Raw genomic sequence first — 25,212 nt, 5'->3', positions numbered from 1 at the left:
TCAACGCTTCTAGGGCAGATTGCGTTATCGGGTCGGATTCGTATCCGGCGTCTAGTAGCTCTATCAGGTGTCTTGGCAATAGGGGTTTGTTTTGGCGGATTATGGGTTGTAACCGGGTGGGGCGGGCAGGTAAATTGTGTTCTTTCAGTACGACTTGTGTTTGGTGCTTAAGTCGTTCATCCCCCTCCTCAGGCATATCCTCTGACCTCCTGGTTAGTGCGTCGGGCTTCGCTCCTTGTTTCCCGGGTCGGTAGGTGATACGGAAATTAAATCTTGACAGGAATTCGGCCCATCGGGCTTGTCGGCGGTTGAGCATTTTCGTCGTCGTGAAATATTCCAGGTTGCGGTGGTCCGTAATTATTTGGACCGGGGACGACGTCCCTTCGAGTTCCGGGCGCCATTCTTCAAAACAGCGGATAATGGCTAGCAATTCTTTGTCGTAAATCTCGTAATTGCATTCGGTAGCTGTGTGTTTTTTCGAAAAGAACGCGACGGGGCGGAGTATTCCGTCGTCGCCGTATTGTGACAATATTCCCGCAGAAACATAATCGGAAGCGTCGGTCTCCAGGATCACATCCTTTTCCCAATCGAAGTGCGCCAGTACGGGGGCTTCGGTAAACTTTCTCTTCAGCAGTCGGAAGGCGGTTTCGCAGGCGCTATTCCATTCGAATGCGACGTCTTTCTTGGTCAATCTCGTCAAAGGGGCTACGATCTTTGAGAAATCTCGGATAAAGCGCCGGTAAAAGTTGCCAAACCCCAAAAATGCTTGTACGTCAGTAAGCTTTTTGGGTGTTTGCCAGTCCAGGACAGCGGTGATTTTTTCAGGGTCCATTTTTACGCCTTCGACGCCGACCAGCAGGCCCAGGAACTTGGTTTCCGTCACGAAGAATTCGCACTTCGCGGCGTTGGCGTATAGCCCGGCTTTCCTCAGGGCTTCCAGTACGAGTTTCAAATGTTCTTCGTGTTCTGTTCGGGTGCGGCTATAAATCAAAATGTCGTCCAGGTAGGCTGTACAAAATACGTCTAAGTATTCGCGCAGGGAGTCGTTTATATATCTCTGGAACGTCGCGGGGGCTCCCGTTAGCCCGAAAGGCATGACTAGGCTCTCGTATAAGCCGAATCTCGTGCGGAATGCCGTCAGGTATTCTTCCCCCTTTTTAATCCGAATATTGTTAAAAGCGGAAACGATATCGATTTTCGAGAAGAATTTCATGCCGGCCAGGTTGTTCAGGGTCTCTCGGACTAGCGGCAGCGGGTAACGGTCTTTTACGGTAATGTTATTCAGCGCGCGGTAATCCACGCAAAACCTCAACCCTCCTCCCTGCTTCTTCACGAACAAAACGGGCGAGGCGACGGATGACGAACTGGGTCTGATAAACCCTTTTTTCAACTCTGCGGTCAGCCATTCCTTAAGGGCTATCAGCTCTTCGCGGGACATGGCGTACAGGGGGCCGAACGGCGGCGTTTTTCCTTCTATAAGCGGGATATGGTGGTCGGACGGTCGGTGTGGGGGCAGCTTCTCGGCTTCTTGCGGGGAAAATACGTCCGCGAATTCCCGGATTGTTTCGGGCAGGGTCGGCCCGTTCCTATTTTGGGGGTCGGCGGCTAGGACCTCATCAATCTGTTTCAAGGTTACGGCGTACAGTCGGCAGGATCGGCGGCGGGCGTACATGCTCGCGGCTTGCAGGGAGATAGGGGCGATATCCATTTCGCGGAGGGACGGCGGTCGGTCAGCCTGGTACTGGGGGCGGCTTTTTTTTGGTACGGCGTGTAAAGCTTTAACCTTCTCCGGTTTGTCGGGCATATTGCAGTGTCGGCGGCAATAGTCGCTGTCAAACGTAATAACGTGTGACGCGAATCCAATCGTTGGGTCGTGCTGCTTTAGCCAAGGCATTCCTAACACAATGGGGTAATGGGCTAGCTGTGTAACGAAAAACAGCGCGTTTTTCTGGATGTGGTCCTTGATTCTCAATTGTCCTCGGACATAATGGGTGCACTTCCCACTTTCGGCGGTCCTTCCGTCGAATACTTCGATGTCGAATGGGTTTCGCAGCGGATACATTTGTAGTTGGCGTTCTTCGGCCCATCCTTGGTCGAGGAAGCATTTTCCTTCCGCACCGCAATCGGTGAGGGCATAGGTTGGGAGGTTTTGGCCCCCCACTGTCAGTTCGGCAGGCAGGATCATCAGGTCGGATCGTTGGTTATATTCCTCTTCAACGGGGAACCCGTGAACGGCGGCGGCAGAGATGCGGATCGCCGGCGGTCTATGCGCGGCCTTGGCGGCCTGGGGGCGACTTATCCCAGGCGGGCTCCGTTTTTCGAACTTCGGCTGCTGGAGCGGCTGGCGTCCGAGCCGCGGCGGGGGTTTTTAGGGAGTTTGGTTTGTATTTGGCGCGGGGACCTGGACCTGGACCTGGATCGTTCGATTCCGGCCTGGTGCAGCCGCGTGCGGCGGGTATCCGGTTCTGGGCATTTGGCAACAAAATGTTCTTGGGATCCACAGCGGTAGCATAGCATATTTTCTTTGCGGTTGTGGCGGCGTTGGCTGCTTAGGTCCATGGGGTCGTTAAACGGAAATTCCGCGTTTGGCTTGGGGGCGGCCCGCGGTATGTCGGTTTGGGTCCGGGGGGCCGCGCGCGCGGGGGGCGCTGCGGTCCGAGGGGTACGTGTCTGTCTGTTTTTATACTGCTGGTGCTGGCGGTAGCGGTTATCCAAGCTTTGCAGGTGTCGGGTAAATTCGTGGTACTGGCGGGATGGGGCGGGGTTGTGGAGGAGCATGTCCTGGAGCTCTTCCGATATTCCCTGGAATAGAAGAGGGGGGAGGGCATCCTCCGGCATTTCTCCTTCCAGAGACAGGCGTTGGAACTCCGACAGATACTCGGCGAAATCTACGTTCCGCTGCTTCAGGGCGTATAATTTGTTTTGTGCGTTTTGGACGTGGTCGGGGTCCCCGAATGCCTCCTCTAGGTATTGGAGGAGATCCGTATAATCTCCGAATTGGGGTGTGCCTCCGACCATTTTGGGCAGGATCAGGTTGTACGCTTTACCGGACAGTCGACCGGCTACATAAATCAGGCGTGATTCGGGGTTGGGGAAGCGGTCTTTGTTTGAGGTCATTTTCCCCCGGATTTGGGTGGCGAAGCGGCGGAGGTCGGAGCGGGCGCCCGTAAATTTATCGGGGTCTGGAAGTCGTTCAGAAAGGCGGGCGGAGGCGGGATGTTCGGAAGCAGGCGGCGGAGTCGTTCCCATAGGAGTAACCATAAGGGGTTCAACAGGCGTGTTGGTAGTTGGGGCGGGGGTGGTTATGTGTACCGTGGGTAGCGTTACGGTCCGAACTTCCTTCAGTTCGGACCGTGTTTTCTCTAATTCGGCGAAAGCGGCATCCCGGGAGGTTATGGCGGAGGCCTTTTCCATGGCCATGGCCAGAATGTCGGCCTGCGCCTTGTCGCGGACACGGTCCGTTTCGGCGCGGGCGCGTTGGGTCTCGGCTTCCTGCATTTCTAGGCAGGAGTTCAGGCGGACGTTGCTATCGTGCAATAGTTGCAGCTTTTGGTAGGAATCGGAGATGTAAGACACCCATTGTTCAGGGTGTCCTTGTAGGTGTTCGATCAGTTCCTCGGTCGAATCGGTTAAGATCGGGGGTTGCAGTGACGCAGGCATCGCGGGCACCTAATGAAGGAGCTACGTAATGTCACGGGCAGGCAGGGCGGACAGGTAGGTGCGGGCGATCAGGTAACAGGACAGAGTATATTGGCTATCTAGTCTTCCAGGTACGGGGTAGCAGGTGGTTGTTGACGAAGACGTAGCTCGAGGAGCTACATATCGGAGACTGCAGAGATTTCGCGTAGATATACGCGCGCGAGGCGCTCGGCCCTCGCGCCTTCACGTGACAGGGGTCATGACTAAGCGACAGCCCAGTGGCTGTCCTTCAGGTCTGTGACAATTAAACGTTTAATTGCTTTAACCCATTATATTTTACCCTAAAAATAGGTTACCCGATATTTTAATTGTAATATTTTAATTGCTCCTATTTAATATTTTGCCTTAAAATATACCGAATAATACCCGACAACATATTTTCCCAAACGTTTAAAAATAATACCCCCAGCACCCCGGTTACGAATAACAAAGCGGCCCAAAAAACCCCTGTTCGGCCCAAGGACGATAACGATAATAAAAACGAGGAAAACCAATTCCGTAAATAGGTTATTTAAATTAATTAAAAATTCCACAAATAAACGCTCCGCGCAACCCAATTCCAAAAAAAATTCCAGGTTTTCCGAACTAATATTAACGTTATTTTAACTCTTTTTAATAGGCGCGAAAAATTTAAATTTAACCCCCCAACCACATTTAATAATATATTTGGATAATTTAAAGGGTATTTTGTACAAATACGCATTTACCAAATATTTTATTTGGAAATTTTCCGCAATAAAATAAAAAAGGTAATATACGCGGCCATTTTTTTCCAAAAACGAGCCTTATTTTGGTTCGAATTTTTGTTGCAGGAATAGCTTAATATACCCCTCGAAAAACAACGCCAAAAAATTACCGACATTTTTTTAATTTTTGCAGGGTATAAACGCACCCTCCGTTTTTTATTCCAGGAACCCAATAAAAAACGATAAACCGAACGAAATTTGGCCAATTTATAATAAACCAAATTAACCTCCGTTTATATAACCGAATTTAAAAGGTTAATAATAAAATTGGATATAACCGAAAAAACCAAAATCCTCCAATTTTACCAAAAACTGAAATTAAAAATAAAAGATAAAATATCCAAATTCGACCGACCCGAGGATTTCCTCGAATACGTCGAATTTGCCATTAAATTTAACAACCGGATTTACGAACGCCGATAGGAAAAATAAGGCGGATAGCGAATATTTGTCACCTTTATTCGATAAATTAATACGGGACGCAAATACCAATATTTTTAACCCATATATTATAAAAATAATAGTGGATGGTAATAACCCCGTTATATAACGCCCCAAATTTATAATACAATTTATAATGTGAGGATCAGGCCCCTAGACCTACCCTCAGAATCACGACTCGGCTCCACACCGAGCCAGGGATCGGACAAGGATCCACTACCTCCGGATTTAAGCGCGTCTCTTGAGCGCGTCGACGATTGTAATTTCTCTCTTCTCTTCAGTTTAGAATTTTCGTCGATAGCGCCTAATACACTGAGGTTCTCCAATGTATGCCTGGCCGTGACATAATTCTAAACTCGCTATGATTTGCTGGTGAAGCAATTAAAATATATCGTTCAATCCCTTTATTCAATCGTTCACCACGTCGGCTGTGCACGACGGTAAACTAGGCCACAGAAGACACCATTCGCGAAATCAATGTCGCCGCGTAAGAATTACGGCCCACCGATTCGCCAATCCCAACGCGTGACAAACGCAAACTCAGCAAAGCCAGATAATTTGGCTTCAGGCACTGCTACTCCCAACACCGAAGGTTCGGATCAAAACGGAGAGATTACAGTTGCCCCAGTGAGCCCAGAGCCAGTAGAGCCCGCTCCTACCAGCGCCAACACAGAGCCTGAAGAGCCCGTTGAGCCCCAATACGACACAGAGCAAGATCAGCCAGTCGACAGCATCGAAGTTGACGGATCGTACGAGTACGAGTCAGTTTCCGAACACTCAGGAGAGGCGCGAAGCCCTCCCCACCAACCTTCTGCCAAGACGTCAGACGGCAGGAACGAAATTCCGAAATTTCCAAGCAGAGCGCCCTCGCCTGCCGCCCAAATGAGAAGCGAAATGGCAAACGAAAGCGAAAACACAACCGGCCAGGCCACCATCACTCAATCGCATTTGCAAGACCTCTTGGCTACTATTGCCCAACTGAAGGACCAGTTGGCCACCCAAAACAACTCCACCAGTAATGGAGCCCGTGGGGTTACACCCTTTAACAGCGCCTTCGGTGGGACCTCCGGTAAATTTGCAACAGTGGATCAGGAGCGCAGCAGAGGATGTTTTTGCGGAGGACGGACCCGAGGACAATGTTGCCGAGCACGATGCGAAAAAGACACGAGAGCGGAGGAAGGCCCCGAGGAGACACACGTGACAAACTCAAGACTCTGACCGCCTACGTCGATCAGGCCTTAGAGGGGGGTAATGTGAGGATCAGGCCCCTAGACCTACCCTCAGAATCACGTGAGGATCAGGCCCCTAGACCTACCCTCAGAATCACGTGAGGATCAGGCCCCTAGACCTACCCTCAGAATCACGTGAGGATCAGGCCCCTAGACCTACCCTCAGAATCACGACTCGGCTCCACACCGAGCCAGGGATCGGACAAGGATCCACTACCTCCGGATTTAAGCGCGTCTCTTGAGCGCGTCGACGATTGTAATTTCTCTCTTCTCTTCAGTTTAGAATTTTCGTCGATAGCGCCTAATACACTGAGGTTCTCCAATGTATGCCTGGCCGTGACATTAAATAGGAAAATTACAAATACGAAAAAAATATTTGGAAATCCCTCAACCATTTCCAAAATTGCCAGGAACCGTTCCGCTAATATTACCAAAAATTAAACCTGCAAACAAATTAATTAAAAAAAAAGGACGATTTAAAAAAACACCATTTATTATTTCCAAAAATTAAAAATTAATTAGGACCCGAAATTATACCGTTGGACAAATTTGCAAAAAAAACAATTAATATATATTATAAATTAAAATAAACGAATAAAAAACCTACCGATCAAATATTGCGCAAAAATATTTATTTTATTTAATAAAAAAAGATTTAAAAAATTTATCGGGAAAAACGAATCCCAAACAAAATTGGAATCCGGAAAAAACAATTTAAATAATATTTTAGGAAAAATTTCGAACGATCGCCGCCGTTCCTCCTATTTTACCTTTTCCCGTTTTACGCGATCCAATTCCTCCAAATTATTAATTCCGCGAAATATAACCCGCATTATTTTTTTAAACCACAATTTTTTTTATTTTCGCAAACGAAATAATTTCGCTTATTGCGTATAAATTTGCTTTTCCAACGTTTTAATTTCCGCATCCAATTTCAAATATTAGCAACCAATATAACGGATTTAAATAACGGACAAACCCAATACGTCGTACCCAAAATGGTTGGAACGAACGCATTTTATATACCGAATAAAATCCTGCGGAAATATTTGACAAAATATTACGCCTTTGGTATAATAGGGATTACAAAAACGCATTTCGACAATATTGGTCGATAATAGGGAAAAAAGGAAAACGTGGCGACGTTTTGTCGACGAACGACCAAATTTCGATTTGGTTATACGGTTAAATATGGCGCGGAAAAATTAACCAAAAAGGAACAAAATTAAAAAACAAAAATTAAAAAAATACCGATTATTTAAAACCAAAGGGATTTGGCCAAAAAAAAAAGGGATTTAATATTACAACCAGATAATTGGGCCGGTACCAGGGAGGCCAGGCGGGGTTACACCCCTTTTAACAATATTCGCCCAAAAAAATTACCGACCGATAAAATATCGATTATTTAAAAAAAAAAAATTACGTAACGCCACGTAACCGCCAAAAAAATAATTTTAATAATTTTTAAAAGATTATGATAAATTAGGCGAAATAATTTTTGTAATTTGTAACAAATTAAGGAGGATTATTTTTGGAATATAATTTATATAAAATACGTTTATTACCGTATAAATAAATTCGATTTTAGGATTATTTAACAGCAATTAAATTTTAATTAACCTTAATATTTATTTGAAAACGATTATAATTTTACCCCCAATTATTGAGAATCCCAATTACCCAATTAAACGCTTAATTGCTTCAACCCACTGTACTTTACCCTAAGAACAGGTTACCCGATACCTTGATCGTAACATCCCTGGCCGGTCGAGGAAGATTGATGAAAACCCATTACGTGGACACCCTGCTTTCAGTTTGGTAAAACGCAGACTTATACGTATATATTAGAGCTGTATTTTCAACTAATTTCAAGTTACTAAAAATTCAAGATAGCTTAACTAGTTGCCAAGTTGATTAAAACAAAACTTGGCTGTGCTATTGAAAACAAGTAAAAGAATCAACTCGACCCCGCTCAAGAAACCCAAAAGGAAACAGGGTATTATATAAATACTAAATGCTAGCTCAAGGCATCCCGAAGCCCAGCAAAGACCTCCCTGACGTCCTCCTCAGAAACAAACCTTTTATTCCCTTCAAACTCCAGCTCCAACCTGTCGCCATGGACGGGCGTGGCGTAAATCTCGGACCGCACGCGCGACGGCACGGCGCCCTCGTAGAAGCCAACGCCGCTGGGGCGACCCAGGAAGCTCGAGCGGCCGTCCTCGGGCTGCTGGAACGCGGTGCGCCAGCCAAAGTCCCGCACGCCCTCGGCGGCCCAGCCGCTGCAGCCCTCGATGATGCGGACCATGCCGACGGCCTCGTGGGCCGCGCCCTCGATGAACTGCGCCTGCAGCCGCGCCGCCACCGCGGCGACGGTGTCGTCGGCCTCAACCACCGCGCGGATCGGCACCTCGGCCATGGTCGGCCCCACGACCTCCTGCAGGCGGCCGGGCAGCATGGACCGGCCCGTGACCAGCCGGCCAAACACGACTTCTCGCAGCTTGTGCCGGCGCGCCAGCACCAGGGCGCAGGCGGCGTGGAACAGCGTGGCGAGCGACGCGCCGTCCCGGCTGCGGTCCTGCGCGCTGCTGCGCACCGCGATGGTCTCCTTGACCGTGAGGTGGTTGGCGGGACTGCAGAGATTGCTGCTGCTGCCGGCGGCGGCGGAGGGCAGGTTCGGCCTCGTGCCCACGGGGGCGGGCGAGCCGCGCAGCAGAGACCGCCAGTAGCTTTGCGCCTCGGCCCTCGTGGACTCGGCGTGGGCGACGTATTGGGTGAAGCTCGGGCCGGCGGCAGGGGGGTCCCCGCGGTAGATGGACCACAGGGTCTCGAGAACCGAGACCCAGCTGAAGCCGTCGAACTGGGCGTGGGAGATGCGGAAGATGAACTTGTGCCGGCCCGACGCGTGCTTGACCGCGATGAACCTGATAAACGAGCGGCCCAGCACGCGGGGGCGCTTGATGTCTTGCTCGCAGACCGAGTTGACCAGAGTCGCCATGTCGGCGTCGCCGGCGTCGATGGTGTCGTATGCTGGATCGAGGCTCGCGAGCACAACCTGCCACAGCCGCCCCTCGGCCCGCACAAACACTGAACGTAGTATGTCGTAGTGGTTGACGAGTTCAACGCACGCCTGTCGCAGCCGGGCAAAGTCCACGTCGGTGGGCAGGTCGAACGTCCAATGAGGGTATCGGCCCGGAGGGTCCTGCAGCGCATCCGCAACGGACTGCTCCTGGAAGTCAGTGGCGGGGACCACGTCCTGAACGGCCGGTCGTCCGCCCTCCACAGCCGGCGCAATATATCGTGCGACAAAGGCCTCGGGATCTTGGGTTTTCAACAAGGCAAACGGCCTAACGCGCGGGATTTGTTCGTCGGCGCCGCTCCCGACCTCCTTAACCAGCAGGGCGAGGTCGCAGAGCCGCGGGGCCTTGAAAATGTGCGCGACGGTTAGGGACAGGCCAGCGGCGCGGGCGGCGGCGACGAGGCGCATGGCGGCGATGGACTCGCCGCCGATGCGGAGGAAGCTGCTGTCGGCGCCGATGCTGGCCGGGTCGATCTGCAGGACCGCGGACCACAGGTCTCGCAGGCGCCTCTCCATGGGGGTGTCGGGCGCGCGGCGGTCTCTGCCGCGGAGCTGCAGCCGCGTGAGCTCTTCAAGGGTCTTGCTGCCGCCGAGCTCCCGCAGGGCGCGGCGGTCGGTTTTGTTGGTGGTGGTCATGGGGATCTGGGGGATGGAAATGTAGGCTCCTGGGACCATGCTGTTGGGGAGAGTAAGGGGTAGGGGTTAATACTGGGAGACAGATACAGGAAAATAATAGAGTTATAGACAGAAATGATTAAAACTTACTATTGCGGCACACGGTCTGGCAGCTGCTCCAGGTCTTGAAGGATCTGCACCAGCTTGGCCTCTGTCTCCTGTGGTTCTGTCTCCTTTGGGGTCTCGGAATCCCCGACGCTCAAAAACACAGTCAGGATGGGGCTGCTGCCGTTCTTGGGCGTGACAATCTCGGCCGCGATGCCGACGCAGGGACCGCCCTCCCGCAGGCACGCGGCGACGTGGTATTCCACCTCGGCCAGCTCGACGCGCTGACCCCGGAGCTTGACCAGCGCGTCCTTGCGGCCGATAAAGTCCAGCGAGCCGTCCGCGCCGTACCGCGCCAGATCCCCCGTCATGTACACGGTGCCCCGCCGCGGCGCGTGGCCCTCGGCGCCGTGCGACAGCCAGGCGGGGGTTTCGACGTACGCGGCGGCGGACCCGGCCGCGTCGCCAAAATAGCCACTGCTCAGCGTGGGGCCCTCGATGGCCAGCTCGGCCGTGGTGCCGACGCCGGCAAGCCTGTCGGGGCGGCCGGGCTCGACGAGCCACACGTTGGCGCCGTAGGGCCGCCCGACGTGGTTGTTCCTCGTGGCCGGGGTCAGGAGCGCAAAGGTCAGCGCCTGCGCGCACTCGGCCGGCCCGTAGATGCCGATGACCGTCTCGACCTGCGCCGACGTCCAGCGCGCCACCTCGGTGTTTTGGATGGGCTCGCCGCCCATGGCGAGGGTGCGCAGGCCCGGCAGCGCCGAGGGGTCCAGGGATTTGGCCACGGAGGGCGTGAAGTAGGAGTAGTCGCAGCGCAGGCGGTTGAAGGCGCCTGCGATGTCGTTTCGGCGGTCCGACTCGGAGGGGATGCACAGGCAGCCGCCGCTGATGAGGGTCTGCAGGTGGTTGGACCAGGACACGTCAAAGTTGTACGAGACAAAGTCGAAGACGCGCGTGCCCCGGCGGATGTGCAGCATGTCGGCCTGGTGGGCGGCCGCAGAGGCAAAGTTTTGGTGCGTGGTTACGATGCCCTTGGGAACGCCTGTCGAGCCGCTGGTGAAGACGATGTAGAGCACGTCTGTTGGGGAAGTTTTGGGGAGACTTGGGTCGCCATCCACAGTGGATTCAGGAAGTTGTTTGATTTTATGCGCATCCACGCTCAACACCACAGCATCATCAGACAGGCGGCTTGCCAGCTCCTCAGTGCTGGCGGAAGACAAGATCAGCTTGGGGCCGACCTGCTGGACAATGGATCTCAGCCGTGCTTCGGGCTGGGTCGAGTCCATGGCAAGACACGCCCCTCCCGCTCGCATCACCGCCAGGGCCGCCACGGGGTACCACACGGACTTTTCAAAACACAGCGGGACCGTCGTGCCCCTGCCAACCCCCAGCGCCGCCAGGCGGAGGGCGAGCCTGCGCGAGAGCGCCTCGAGCTCCGAGTACAAAAGACTGCCGTCCCACGCGCAGACGGCGCAGTCCTCCGGCTGGCGACGCGCCGTGGCCTCGACGAGCTCGTGCACGCACCTCGGCACGGCGGCCGGGACCTGGGCGTTCCACCTCCAGACCTCGGCGAGGTCCTGCGGGCTGACGAGGTCGACGTCCCGGACGCTTGCGGCGCCGCCGCTGCAGAACTGGCGCAGGACGTGCTCGAACTGGGCGGCGAGGCGGGCCATCTGCACAGGGTCGATCACGCCCGAGTCGAAGCTGAGCTCGATGTCGACCTCGCCGCCGCCCGCGAGCTGGCACATGACCATGACGGCGTTGGGGTTGAAGTCGTCGAGCCCGTCGCGGCTGGAGAGGGATTCGGGCGCGGCCGCAAAGGGTCCGTCGGCGCCGCCCGCCGTGTACTCGGGGCGGCCGGCGGGCTGCACCACGAGCAGCGTGTTGAAGCGGCTGGCCTGCTCGGCGGGCCCGCCCAGGCGGCGGATGTCGAGCACCTCGGTGTGCTCGTGCGGGATCATGGCGACGGCCTGGCTCTGCAGCTGGTCCAGCAGCTGCTCCAGGCGGGCTGCCGGGTCGAGCCTGACGCGCAGGGGCACCGCGTTGATCAGCGGCGCGATCATGCGGCCGATGCCGGGGAGCGAGCCCTGGCGGCCCGTGACCATGGCGCCAAAGACGACGTCGTGGGAGTCGGTGTAGCGGGAGGTGAGGACCGACCAGGCGGCTCGTATCACTGTGGATGCCGTGGCATTCCTCTTGGGCCACGCGAGCCCGCCAATGTGCCGCTTTACGGTGCTGTCGGCCCTGGGTCGATAGTCCGCGCTGGGCAGGGCTGGAAACGGCACGGCTTCCGACTCGGCAAACTGCCCGCGCCAAAAGTCTCTCGCCTCTTGCTGGTTGGCGTCCACCACGTACTCCTTGACAAAGGCTTGAAAAGGGGCAAGGGGGCCCTCGTCGTCGGTTCCCGCGTAGGCCCTGGCCACCTGGTCGAGCAGCAAATCCATCGAGTAGCCGTCGTAGATGGCGTGATGCTGGGTCAGGACGCAACACGGCCCCTCTTCGTCCTGCACGAGCGCCAGGCGAGTCAGCCGGTCTCCGAGCCCCATGCCCCTCTGGCCGTCGCGGCCCAGGCACGCCTCGACGGACTCGTACGCGTCCCACTCCAGGGCCTCGTCGATCTGCACCTGCACCAGGCCCTCGCGCGGGAGGTCTACGATTCTGTACCGCAGGATGGGCGCGGCGGTGCGGCTCACGTCCTCCCAGGCCTGCCTCAGACGGCGGGCGTCGGTGCCGGGCCTGAGGCGCAGGAGGAACCGCGCAATGTAGGAAGAGCCCTCGGACTTGGCCGTCATGGACAGGAGGGACTTTTGCACCCCCGTGCACGGAAAGGCGTCTTGGATCTGGGAGGCCTCGACCCTGCACTGACTAGTCAGGACGGCAAGCGCGGCGTCCTTGGTGGTCTTGAGCAGCGAAAAGGCCGGAATGGCCATGTTCTCGAGGTCGCCGTCTTGCTGCCGTAGATCGGCCATGGTTTCTGCCATTTTGCACAGCACCGGGTTGCGGAGGATGTTGGCAACGCTTAACGAAAAGCCACCCGTGCGCGCCAGGGCCGCAAGGCGCATGGCGGAGATGGAGTCCCCGCCGACCCGCAGGAAGCTGCTGTTTGCGCGGATCTTGTCGATGGGCACCGGCAGCAGGGCCGCCCACATCTCCCGAAGACGGATGGCCAAGCCCGTCACCTCGGCGTTTTCATCATCGTCGCCGCCGCCGTCCAGCTGCTCCAGCGTCAGACCAACGCCCAGCCCGCGCAGAGCCTTGCGGTCCGTCTTGCCGCTGGGTGCCAGCGGGATGGCCTCGAGGGGGATGTAAGCGGACGGGACCATGTACGTGGGAAGGCGCTTCTTCAGGGCGTCTTCGAGACCACGGATCGCCTCCTGGAACCGCGGCCGCTCGCCGGCGGGGATCTGGACAAAGGCGGCGAGGGTCGCACTCCCCGTCGCGGCAGGCACCACAACCTCGGCGGCAACGCTGGGCTCGGCAAACTCGGCAGCGAGGCACTGGCGGAGGTGGTGCTCGACCTCGCCCAGCTCGATCCTCTGCCCGCGGAGTTTGACCTGGGCGTCTTTGCGGCCCAAAAACACGAGCGACCCGTCGTCGGCGTTGTAGCGCACGAGGTCTCCAGTCTTGTACAGGCGCGCGCCGCTCCTCCCCGGGACGCTGCCGTCGGGACTGCCCCGCACCAGCCAGCCCGGGGAGTCTATAAAAGCGGCGGCGGTGGTCTCGTGGTCGCCGAGGTAGCCGCGGCCGACCAGCGGGCCCTGCAGGTACAGCTCGCCGACGGCGCCGACGGGCATCAGGCGCTCTGAGGACGCCGGGTCCAGGACCCAAGTGGAGACGCCGGTGCCCTTGCCGATGGGCAGGGGCGAGGGCGCGTCGACGGCGGGCACCCTGTACCAGACGGCAGCGGCGTTGCACTCGGAGGGGCCGTAGCCGACAAAGACGGCGGCGAAGGGCGTCCAGCGCGCGGCGTCGGCGCGGGTGACGGCCTCGCCGCCGACGTGCAGGTGGCGCAGGGTCGGAAGGCGCGGCGGGTGCAGCAGGCGCGCGGTGGAGGGGGTCATGGCGACGTCGGTGGTGCGGAAGCGCCGCATGCTGCCCTCGAGGTCGTCGCGGCGCTCCTGCTCGCTCGGCACGCACAGCGTCGCCCCGGCCGCCAGCGAGCGCAGGATCATCCAGATGGACGCGTCGAACGAGTACGACGACAGGTCGTAGACGCGCGCGCCCGGCCGCAGCGGCGCGATCACCCGCTCCTGGTAAACCACGGCGCTGCAGAAGCTGCCGTGCTCGATCTGGCAGCCCTTAGGGGTGCCGGTGCTCCCGCTCGTGAATACCGCGTAAAGGAGGTCCGAGGGGGCGACGCGCGGCAGCTTGTCGAGGCAGCGCTGCAACGGCAAGTCACTCGTGCGGGTCGTGCCTCGTAGTGTGGCGTAGGAATCGGGGCCAAGGGGCATTGTTTTGGTGGTGGGCTGGACCAGTCTCGAGGTCAGGTCCTGGTTGGCAACCGAGCTGACGACGACGGCGGGATTCGTCTGGGTTATGATTGCCTGGAGGCGCGACTCGGGAAGGGTCGAGTCCAGCAGCAGCACGCCGGCTCCGGCCTTGAGAACGCTTAGCAGAGCGACCATACCGTACATGGACTTTTCAAAGACCAGCGGAACGACCGTGTTGCGGACCACGCCCATCTCGACGAGACGGGCCGCCAAGACGGTAGAGACAGCGTCCAACTCGTGGTATCGCACCTCGCCATCCCAGGCAGAGACCGCTACCGCCTGCGGATGGGCCCTGGCGGTTTGCGAGACGAGGTCATGGACGCAGGCATCGACGCGCGCAAAGTCTTCGGCGTTCCATCTCCAGATTTGATTCAGGTCCCGGTCCGTGGTCAGGGCTATTTCGCCGAGGGGCGTCTGGTCGAGCTCGGAAGTGCAGAGGCGTCTCACAAGGTGCTCCAAATGGTGAGCTGCCCTTTCGATGGTGTCACGGTCTACGACCCTGGAGTCGAAGCGGAAATCCAGCGACAGTCGACCGGCCTCGAGCGTGCAAACCAGGCTGAGCGCATAAGAGTCGAAGGCGCCGCTGTCGGACCTCTGATTCTCCGCCTCAGAAACAAACAAACCCCCCTCCTGGAATGTCTGCTGCGCCCCAGGCTGAACCACCAACAAGGTCTGGAACTGGCAGGCGCGGCTGGCCTCCTCTCCGAGCTGGCGGATGGACGAGAGCCCGGCCTGCTCCCAGGGGATCATGTCGGTGGCCTGGCGCTGCACCGCCTCGAGCAGCCGCAGGACCGTGGCCTCGGCGTCGAGCCTGACCCGCACGGGCAGCGTGGCGATGGTGGGGCCCACGACCCTCTCGATCCCTCCGACGGGCGCCTTTCGACCCGCGACGACGGCGCCAAACACCACGTCGGCCGAGCTAAAGTAGCGCGAGCACAGCAGCGCAAAGGCGGCGCGCAGGGTGGTCGAGGGGCTGGCGTCGTCGGCCCTCCAGCTGACGTCGGCGACGTGGTGCGTCAGCTGCGAGTCCGTCGCGGGCTCGTAGTCTGGCGCCGGCAGGCTGGGGAACGGCGCGGCCTCGAGGCCCGAGAATTGCGATTTCCAAAAGGTGGCCTCGGCTTCTTTGTCGCGCTCCTGGATGTACTTGACAAAGGTCTGAAAGGGAAGGGGTTGCAGTGGGGTGGAGCCGTGGTAGATGTTCTCCAACGCCTCCAGGATCACCGGCATGGTCAGTCCGTCGTACACGGAGTGGTGCATGGTCAGGGCGAAGTAAAAGCACCCTTGGCCACTTTCCGAGGCAGCCCCTGAGATGACGGCGCATCTCACAAGACGCGAGCCCAAGCCCATGGGGGTTTTTTGGTCCTTGGAAATATGCTCTTCCACATCTGCTGCATCTGTCCACCAGCAATCCTTTTCACGGATGACGACCTGCACCAGGCCTTGGTCGGGCAGATGGACGATGCGCGTCCGCAGGATCGGCATCATGGCACAAACTCCCTCCCAAGACTGCTTGAACCGGTCCAGGTCCAGGGCTGGGGTGAGCTGCAGTACGTTGCGGCCGGTGTAGGCCCCAGGGGACTTGATGGTCAGGGCCAAGAGCCCCTCCTGCAGCGGCGTGCAGGGGAAGACATCCTGCACATCGTCCTCGTCCACACCACAAGCTTCTGCAGCTTCCCGGCGCACCGCCTGCTGGTCTGTGCCCTCGCGGAGCAGCGTAAAAGGCGCAACACCATCTTCGTCATCCCCGTCTTTGTCCACCCTGTTTCTTACACACTTGGCCATATCCTCAAGCACCGGATGTTCGAAAACGTCAGCCACGGTGAGCACAAGTCCCTGCTGCCGCGCCAAGCCCACGAGCCGCATGGCCTGGATGGAGTCGCCGACGCGGAGGAAGCTGTCGCCCGCCGAGATGGCCTCGGGGTCCATCTTGAGCACCGTCGACCACAGCTCGCGGAGGGTCCGCTCCGCCGTCGTGGTCGGCTCCCAGCGTCCACTGGCCGGGGTGCTCCTGGGCGGCTCGTACGCGCTGCCAATCTCCCTCAGCCTCTTGCGGTCCTTTTTGCCCGATGCGTTGGTGGGGATGGCGGGCACGGGGATGTAGTACGAGGGCACGGCGTATCTCGGCAGCGTGGCCTCGAGCTTTGTCGTCAACGCCGACGTCATTAGCTCTAGCTCTGCGGTCTCGGCGGTTATGTAGGCAACGAGCGTGTGCTTGCTGCCGGCTCGTGATACGACGTCCACCACCACCTCGGGCTTGCTATTGTTATTGCTATTGCTATTGCTAATATTATTGTTATTGTTATTGTTATTGTCGTTCAGCCAGGTCCGTATCTGCGCCTCGACCTCTTCAGGGGCCACCAGCTGGCCGCGAATCTTGAGCTGGGCGTCCTTCCGCCCCATGTACACGAGGTTGCCGGCGCTGTCGTACCGCCCCAGGTCTCCAGAGTAGTAGATGCGGCCCTGCCTCCCTGGAACCTCTCCGTGGCCGGCAGCTAGAAATCTGGGAGTCTCGTGGAAGCGCTGCCTCGTCATGGCGTCGTTGGCAACGTAGCCGTCCGCACCGAGCGGGCCCTCGAGGGCAATCTCACCGACGGTGCCAAAGGGAACCAGCCTGTCGGGGTGCTCCGGGTCCACCAGCCAGCACAGGGCGGGCTGCCTGGAGCAGACCTGCCCGATGACGCCCGTGTACCAGGACTCGTCGCTGGCCGTCAGCACGGTGGCCGGGTGCTCGGCGGGGCCGTACCAGTTGAGCACGGGACAGGTCCCCTTCCACCTGCGCACGTCCTCGCCGGCCAGGTTCTCTCCGGAGAGCACGAGCGTCCTGAGCGTGCCCGCCACGTCCTCGGGCCTCAGCGCCTTGGCCGTCGACGGGGTGATGTTGACAAAGTCCGTGCGGAGGCGGTTGATGGCGCCGCCCAGCCCGTCGAGCCGCTCCGCCTCGGAGGGGATGCACAGGCAGCCCGCGTGCACGAGCGTCGAGGCGGTCTCGATGGTGCTGACGTCAAAGTCGTACGATGCAAATTGTAACACGCGCGTGCCGGCGTCGACGCCCAGGTATTCTCCGTGCGCCTTGGCGTTGGACGAGAGGGTGCCGTGGCTCCAGAGGACCTGCTTCGGCTCGCCCGTGCTGCCCGACGACACTAGTATGGCTGCTGGGCTGCTCATTCGTAGGAGTGGCAAGGCCGCGGGCTGCTGGGTTTTGTCCTGGCTGTCTGGTGAAGAGATGCGCAGGAGCTGATCAATGGTGCAGCAGCGGGCGTGCCTGGACATGACCTCGAGGCGGGATTCCGAGACGACGGCCAGCTTCACCCCGATTCTCTCAAACACCTTGGCCATCCGCAGCTCCGGCACCGCCACGGACTGCAAGACGGTCACGCCGCCGGCCTTGTAGACGGCGACCTGGACGAGCGGGACCCATTTCGACTTTTCCGAGCATATGGCAACGACGGACCCCTCGACAACACCCATGCCAGCCAAGGCGTGGGCCATCTGCGTGGACAGCTCGTCCAGCTCCCGGTACGTGAAGCGTCCATCCCACGCGTCCACGGCCGTCGATCCAGGCTGCGTTCTCGCCGCGAGGGCGATGGAGTCGTGCACCAGCGCGTCGGCCCCGCGGGGGACTTGGGCATTCTGAGCCCAAAACACCGCGAGGTCCTCGTCGCTGGCGGTCTGGATCGCGCCCAGCCGGACCGCCGCCATGCCCTCGTCGCACAGCTGCCGCAGCACCGTCTCGAACTGGCCGGCCATGCGCCGCACCTGCAGCGGGTCCAGGACCCCGGCGTCGAAGCTCACGCGCAGCCGCATGCCATCCGGCCTCAGTTCGCACACCACCTGCAGCGGGTAGTTGTTGAAGGGGTCGACGCCGAGCGTGTCGAGGCTGGAGGCGAAGCAGCGGGCGCGGAACAGCAGGCCGTCGCGGTCCAGCGCCCTGCCCTCGGCGACGGGCTGCACGACCAGCAGCGTCTGGACGTGGCGGGGGTCGAGGCCGTCGCCCGCCGCGCGGTAGATGTTTTGCAGGCCCAGCTGCTCGTGCGCCGTCGCCTCCGCCATGGCGCTCTGCCGCCGCGCGAGGAAGCCCCCGATCGTCTCGGCCCAGTCGATCCGCACCGCGACGGGGATCGTGCATATCGTCGGCCCCGCGCAGCTCTCGATCCCCCGCATGCCGGCCTGCCTGCCGCTGACCGTCACCGCGAAGAGCACGTCGTCGCATCGCGTGTGCTGCGCCGCCAGCAGCGCCCAGGCCGACCGCGCCACGGTCGAGGGGGTCACGCCCGCCCTGGGCCAGGTGAGGGCTATGTCGTGCTGCAGGCGCTGGTCGGCCTGCGGCTTGTAGGTCGCCCGGGGCAGCGCCGGGAACTGGGCGGCTTCGCTGCCGGACAGCTGCTGCTTCCAAAACTCGGCAGACTTGGCCTTGTCCATCTTGCCGACGTGGTGGATGAAGTTTTGAAAGGGTGTTGTGGACAGCCCAGGCCGGCCTAGGTATTGCCGCTCGAGCTCCTCCAGGATCATCTTGAGCGTGTTGCCGTCATATGTGCAGTGGTGCATGGTGAGGGCAAAGTTGCGGTCGACCATGGCGGCGCGGCAGAGCTCCGTGCCCAGGCCCATCGGCGTCTCTTGGTCCCTGCGGAGGAAAGCATCCAGGTCGTCGACAGGTTGGAGGGGAAGGTCGTCCAGCACAACTTGCACCAAGCCCTGCCCGGGCAGGTCGATGATGCGCGTCCTCAGCAGGGGCAGGTTGGCCACGGTGGCCGACCATGCGACCGCCAGCCTTTCCGGGTCTATATCCGGTTGGAGGCTCAGCACACTCCGCGAGACGTACTGCCCATGCTTTCTCGTCCCCAGAGCAAGCAGTCCTTCCTGGAGGGCAGTTCAGGGGTACACATCCATAACACGCGAGCCATCCACCGCACACGCCCGCGCCGCGAGCCTCCGAGCCGCAGCCTCGTCCACCTCTGGACCCAGCAAGGAAAAGGGAGCAATCATCTGCAAGCCGCTCGGGTCCGACTCGTCGTCGTACCTGACGCACTCGGCCATGTCCTCCAGCAAAGGCGACCGAAACACATCCGCGACGGTCAGGGCGAGGCCCTGGTGGCGCGCCGAGGCGACCAGCCGCATGGCGGTGATGGAGTCGCCGCCCAGACGCAGGAAGTTGTCGCCGGCGTGGATGGCGCCCGCCTCGATGCCGATGACGTCAGCCCACAGCTGCTGCAGCCGCCTCTCCATCGCCGTGGACGGCTGCCTCGCCGCCTTACGTGAGGGCTGCATCGCTGCCAGCTCGGCGCGCGCGATGGAGCTGCCCATCTGACGCAGACGGCGCCTGTCCGTCTTGCCCGAGTGGTTCGTGGGCATCTTGGCAAGGGGTACGTAGACCTTGGGTATCATGTGGGGCGGGAGGGATTCCAGCAGCGCTTGTTCTAGCTCGTCCACCGGCAGTGCGCGTTTGAGATGGTCGGTGACGTTGTCCGCGTCGTCCGGGAGGCTGAGGGGGCTGACAAAGAGCGCCAGCGTCTCCTTGTCGCTCTTGTCCGGGCAGAATATCTCGGCCACCACGGTCGCCTCGAGCCGGCCCGCTAGAAACTCGTGCACGCGGAGCTCGATCTCGCCGAGCTCCACCCTCTGGCCCCTGAGCTTCCTCTGCGACTCGTGCTTGCGGCCGATAAAGACCACCCGCCCGCAGCCGTCGTACCGGACGAGGTCACCGGTCTGGTACAGCCGTGCCTCGCGTCCGCTCATCTCGAGCTCCTCGTGGCCCTCCTGAAGCCAGCGGGGCGAGAAGAAGGACTCTTCGTTGAGGCGCTGGCTGTTCTGCCCGGCGTACTGGGCGACGATGGGACCCTCGATGCAGAGTTCTGAAACAGCGCCGATCGGGGAGAGGAGGTTTCGATCTTTCGGATCCACCAGCCAGACCAGCCCGCGGCTGCTGCTCTTTCCGATGGTGAGGGGGCTGGGGCTGCTGTTGCAAGTTTCGCTCTTTTGCAGCAGGCAACAGGTAGCAACCGACGCCTCGGCCGGCCCGTACCAGTTGTAAACCGCCTCCAGCGTCCCGACCCACCTGGACGCAGTCTTGCGCTGCAGCTTCTCGCCCGCAAACACCAGCGTCTTGAGCGAGGAGAGCTCCCGCGGGTCCAGGGTCTCGGACACAGACGGTGTGAGGCACACCCAGCTGGCTTGGAATTCAGTCACGGCCTCGCCGAGCCGGTTCGTCCTGTCCGCCTCGGACGGGATGCAGAGCGTGCCGCCCGCAGACAGGACCGCCAGCGACTCCACCGTGCTCACGTCGAACTCGTAGCCCGCGAACTGCAAGACTCTGCTCTGCGCCGTGATGCCAAACGAGTCGCGCGCCGCGCAGATGTTGCTCGACAGCGTCTCGTGGCTCCACAGGATCGACTTGGGCGTCCCGGTCGACCCCGAGGTGAAGAGGACCAGGGCCGGGTCCGACGGGGTGACGGTGTGCGGCTCGGGGACGTGCAGCCACTCCTCGTTGGGGGTGAGGTCCGAAACGGACATTGTGGGCACCTTTGTGTAGAACGGGCTCTCTTCTGCCGGGCCTGAGGTCAGGACCAGCTTTGGCTGCACGGCCTCGATTATCTCCAGGGCCCGGTGGGTCGTCGCGGGTGAGGAAAGGGGCAGTGCGGTGGCGCCCATCTTCAAGGTGGCCATCATGCAGACGACCAGCCACGAAGACTTGTCAAAATTCAACACCACCAAAGACCCAGGACCCACTCCTCCCCCTTGATGCAGCAGACGGTAGGCAAGGTGCTCGGATAAATCCCTGAGCTGCCTGTAAGTCAGACTCCGGTCCCAAGAGGCGACCGCCAGACCGTCCGGGTTCGTGGTGGCCCACTCGTCTATCATGCTCGTCACGAACCCGACGGCGGCTTTCGGGACGGCCCGGTTCCATCTCCATATCTGGCCGAGGTCCTGCTTGGTGATGGGCGAGATGCTGCGCAGCGTCGACTCGGCGAGCTGCTCGTCGCACAGTTGCCGGATCAGCTGCTCCAGCTGCACGCACATTCGCCCAACCGCCGCCGTCTCCACGGCTCCCGGGTCGTAGTTGACGCGCAGAACCAGCCCCGCGCTCTGCAGCTGGCATATAATCATCATGGCGTACGGGTTGTGCATCCCGACGCTGTCCATGTCGCCATCCTTGGCCACAAGCTGTACGTCATCCGACCCCGCGTCGTCGGCCGTGCGGACGATGCTCTTAGCCTGCCCGAAGAGATAAGACCGGTCTCTTCCTCCAGGCTGCACGACGAGCAGCAGCTGGAACCGGCTCGCCTCGTCGTTGATCCGCCGGATGCGTGACAGCCCGTACTGCTCGTGGCGGTTGGTGTCGAGCGCCTGCTGCTGCACCTGCCGCTGCAGCGCCCGCGCCGTCTGGTCCCAGTCGAGCCTGACGCGCACGGGCACCGTGGCAATGGTGGGGCCGGCGATGGACTCGATGTTGTTCAGGGGCGCCGTGCGGCCGCTGACGGTGGCGCCGAACACGACCTCGCTCGAGTTGGTGTGCGACGCCAGCAGCAGCGCCAGCGCCGTCCGCACCACCGTCGACGGCGTGATGCCCGACCGCCGCGCCCACTGCAGCTCGCGCACGGCGTGGCTCAGGTCGAGCTTCTGGCAGGGCTGGTGGCTGGGTGGTGGTGGTGGGGGGAATTGTGCGGCCGTCGAGTCGGCGAGTTGGTTCTGCCAAAAGGCTGCCGCTTCGGGGGTGTCGCTTGCCAAGACGTGGCGGATGAAGGGTTGGAAAGGAGCGAGGGGCCTTTCCGGGGTGGATTTGACAAGGGCGGACTCGAGGGCCTCGACGATGAGCTTGGTGACCCAGCCGTCGAATATGGCGTGGTGCATTTCGAGTAGAAGCAAGTGCCGGGGGGAGGATTTCGCCACGACCACCCCGGATCGACACAGCGGAGTCGCCAGGCCCATGGGGGTGGACGTTTGGAGAAATTCATCGACGCTGGAAAAGCGGTCGAGTGGTATGGGGCGCCTGATGAGGACCTGCACGAGGCCTTCGCTGGGTATATCGACGATTCTCGTCCGCACGATGGAGGCGCGCTGGACGGTCCGAGCCCAAGCCTCTTTGAACTCATCTAGGTCTATTTCCGCCGGCAGTTCATATGCGACCCGGGAGATATAATCGGTCGCATCGCTTTGAGTCTGCGACCCTGCGCTTTTGGCTGATGTCGCAAGCATTCCTTCCTGCAGTGGCGTGCATGGGTAAACATCCTCAACGTCTGCCGATGCCACTCCGCAGAGGGATGCCACATCTTCACATATGCTCACTGGATCTCTCGAGCCTTTAAGCAATGTAAATGGCAAAACAGGCTGCTCATCGGGGGAACAGATCCGCGTCCGAGCCGCCTCAGCCACCTCGGCCAGCGTCGGCCTCTGAAACAAATCAGCCACAGTTATCGACATGTCCTCCGCCCTCGCCGCTGCCACCACCCGCATGGCAGAGATGGAGTCGCCACCAAGGCGGAGGAAGCCGTCGTTGGTGCTGATGCAAGAGGCGTCCAGGCTGAGAACGTCGTGCTCCACGTCGCCAATCTCCACCCTCTGGCCGCGGATCTTGAGCTGCGACGTGTCCTTGCGCCCGACGAACAGCAAATTGCCCTGCGCGTCGTACCGGAACAGATCTCCGGTCTTGTACAGCCTCCCGCGTCGACCGGGGTGCGTGCTGCTGCCTGCGAGCAGCCACGGCGGGTCGTGGACGAACGCGGACGCGGTCTTGTCGGGATCCGCCAGGTAGCCCTGGCCGACGAGCGGGCCCTCGAGGTACAGCTCGCCGGCGGAGCCCACGGGAGCGAGCTTGGTGGCGTCGGCTGGGTCGACGATCCAGAGGGCAAAGGCCGCCCCCATTCCGAGATGTGGCCGGTCTTGCTGCGCCGGGTCGATCTCTGCAAATGCGCACTTGAAGGTGCACTCGGTCGGGCCGTAGGTGTTTACTAGCATATCCAGTCAGTCAAGCTCAGGCAGCCCACCACTCTGATACAGTGATACGAGCACTGCAGGACCAAGGACTTACCGAGCCTGACCCTGCCCGCCCACTGCGTCACGTTCTCGCGGTACGGCGTCTCGCCGCTCAGCAGGACCGACTGGAGGCTGGGCGGGACCACGCGCATGGTGCGGAGGACGGTCGGCGTGATGTTGATCAGCGTTGCGCCCATTGCAGAGATGGCGGCTGATAGGTCCGCCAGCATGTCGTCCTCGGACGCGACGCAGAGGCAGCCGCCGGCGCACAGCGTGTGCAGAAAGTTGCTCCACGCCACGTCGAACGAGTAAGGGGCAAAGTCAAAGACGCGCGACTCCCGACTGAAGCCGAGGTCCCGCCCCTGGTAGTGGACCGCGCTCCTGACGTTGGCGTGGCTGATGCAAGCGCCCTTGGGCTGTCCGGTCGTTCCCCTGTTGCCGACACGACGTTAGCAGGTGGGAAAAGGGCCCAGGGCTTTGATACTATAACATAACACTCCTGGAGTCCCTGGCTGCACCTACGAGGTAAAAGAAATGTAGACCGTGTCGGACGCAGAGACGGCGGGCAGTTTTGCCACTGCATCACCAGCCCCTGCCTCCAAGAACGAATCATCCAGCTGCACCACCGGCACGCCGCCCGCCAGCCCAGCCGCTCTCCCGCGGTACTTCGCCGCCGCGACAACCAGCGGCGGCCGCGTCTGCCCGACGATGGACCGCAGCCGGGAGTCGGGCTGGGTGCCGTCGAGCGCGACGGCGCTGCACCCCGCCTTGACGACGGCCAGCATGGCGACGCTGGTCCACCGCGACTTGGGGAACAGCACCGGGACGGTCGACCTCGGGGCCGCGCCCAGCCCGACCAGCCTCCGGGCCAGGCTGGTCGACAGCTCGTCGAGCTGGCGGTAGGTCAGGTCGCCGTCCCAGGCGCAGACCGCCAACGCCCCGGGCTGCGCTGCGGCCACCTCGCTGATGAGGTCGTGGACCAGCCCTGGCATCTGGTCTAGTACGGAAGCATTGCGGTGCCATATCTGGTCGAGTTCGCGCCGAGAGGGGGCGAGGGCTTCAACCTTTTCGGATTCATCCATCGTGACGGCTGTGTTGGAGGATTCTGTGAGCAGACCCCTTTGGACATGAGATCTTGTTTGCAGTTGTGAAAGCCTCTGATTGTAGTTGGTGATCAATGTATAGTAGCCATGCACTTCAAAATGGCGTTGTCTTTACAATCCCAGCGTGTGAAGTCAGTATTTCGGTGTTTCCCAAGTTCCCGACGATCAAAGACGACAGGGACAGTGTCACCTCGATCGACGGGCTACTGGCCACACTCGGTACGTAATAAGTACCGGTAATATTACGGTACCCATTGCGTCTTGTTCGGCACCCAAATACTCCACTTTCAAGGTCCGCACAGCTGCCACCTGCACTACTACCTGTCACTGCCGCCGCCACCACCAATACTATAGTATCACCATTAAATGACATTCCTATCTTACCCATCCACTTGCTGGTTGGGGCTCTGGAACTAATGGTTAGGGATCCCAGTTATGAGGTAGTTGGAATAGAAACACAAAGTCTAGATAACGTACCGGTACATCATCAATGGCAGGTGGGGCATTCTGGGTGTCAGACAAGCTCTACCATGCTTCCGTGCGAGTTTTTGCCTAAAACAAGCATGTTACTAATCTACGAGTGGTAAACGGGGCTCGTTGTAACCTCGTCCACATGTGAACCCTGGCCGGTGTTTTTGTCGAACTAACCTCTCACCTTGATTGTAACCGCGGTTATTGATTTTATTTAACGGTCCCTCATTTGCTTATCAATTCACGGGGGATCTGCAGGAGCCCCTGAGT

The 25,212-nt window shown here is 59.5% G+C and overlaps 4 protein-coding genes across 4 annotated transcripts; 3 read left to right on the top strand and 1 right to left on the bottom strand.

The window, feature by feature from the left end:
* Nucleotides 1-4,733: 4,733 nt before the first annotated feature.
* On the top strand, nt 4,734-4,995 carry MGG_16104 (uncharacterized protein; the record flags this gene model as incomplete). The annotated part of the gene is made up of 2 exons (XM_003709076.1): nt 4,734-4,820; nt 4,879-4,995. Coding segments are annotated over 2 exons (204 nt in total), but the record flags the coding sequence as incomplete, so codon positions are not given.
* A 368-nt stretch (nt 4,996-5,363) lies between these two features.
* Nucleotides 5,364-5,960, top strand: MGG_16103 (uncharacterized protein; the record flags this gene model as incomplete). The annotated part of the gene is made up of 1 exon (XM_003709075.1): nt 5,364-5,960. A coding segment is annotated over one exon (597 nt), but the record flags the coding sequence as incomplete, so codon positions are not given.
* A 77-nt stretch (nt 5,961-6,037) lies between these two features.
* Nucleotides 6,038-6,504, top strand: MGG_16102 (uncharacterized protein; the record flags this gene model as incomplete). The annotated part of the gene is made up of 2 exons (XM_003709074.1): nt 6,038-6,139; nt 6,208-6,504. 2 exons carry the CDS (start codon nt 6,038-6,040, stop codon nt 6,355-6,357), a joined length of 252 nt encoding a protein of 83 aa, XP_003709122.1. The 3' UTR covers nt 6,358-6,504.
* A 1,628-nt stretch (nt 6,505-8,132) lies between these two features.
* On the bottom strand, nt 8,133-24,450 carry MGG_02351 (tyrocidine synthetase 1; the record flags this gene model as incomplete). The annotated part of the gene is made up of 6 exons (XM_003709073.1): nt 8,133-9,867; nt 9,957-19,179; nt 19,221-19,258; nt 19,419-23,343; nt 23,424-23,800; nt 23,891-24,450. 6 exons carry the CDS (start codon nt 24,448-24,450, stop codon nt 8,133-8,135), a joined length of 15,858 nt encoding a protein of 5,285 aa, XP_003709121.1.
* Nucleotides 24,451-25,212: the final 762 nt, after the last annotated feature.

This window comes from Pyricularia oryzae, chromosome 1, assembly GCF_000002495.2.
Source record: "Pyricularia oryzae 70-15 chromosome 1, whole genome shotgun sequence".
Taxonomy (NCBI): Eukaryota; Fungi; Ascomycota; class Sordariomycetes; order Magnaporthales; family Pyriculariaceae; genus Pyricularia; species Pyricularia oryzae.
The sequence above is the reverse complement of the archived record's forward strand: the minus strand, read 5'-3'. Positions and strand labels throughout refer to the sequence as shown.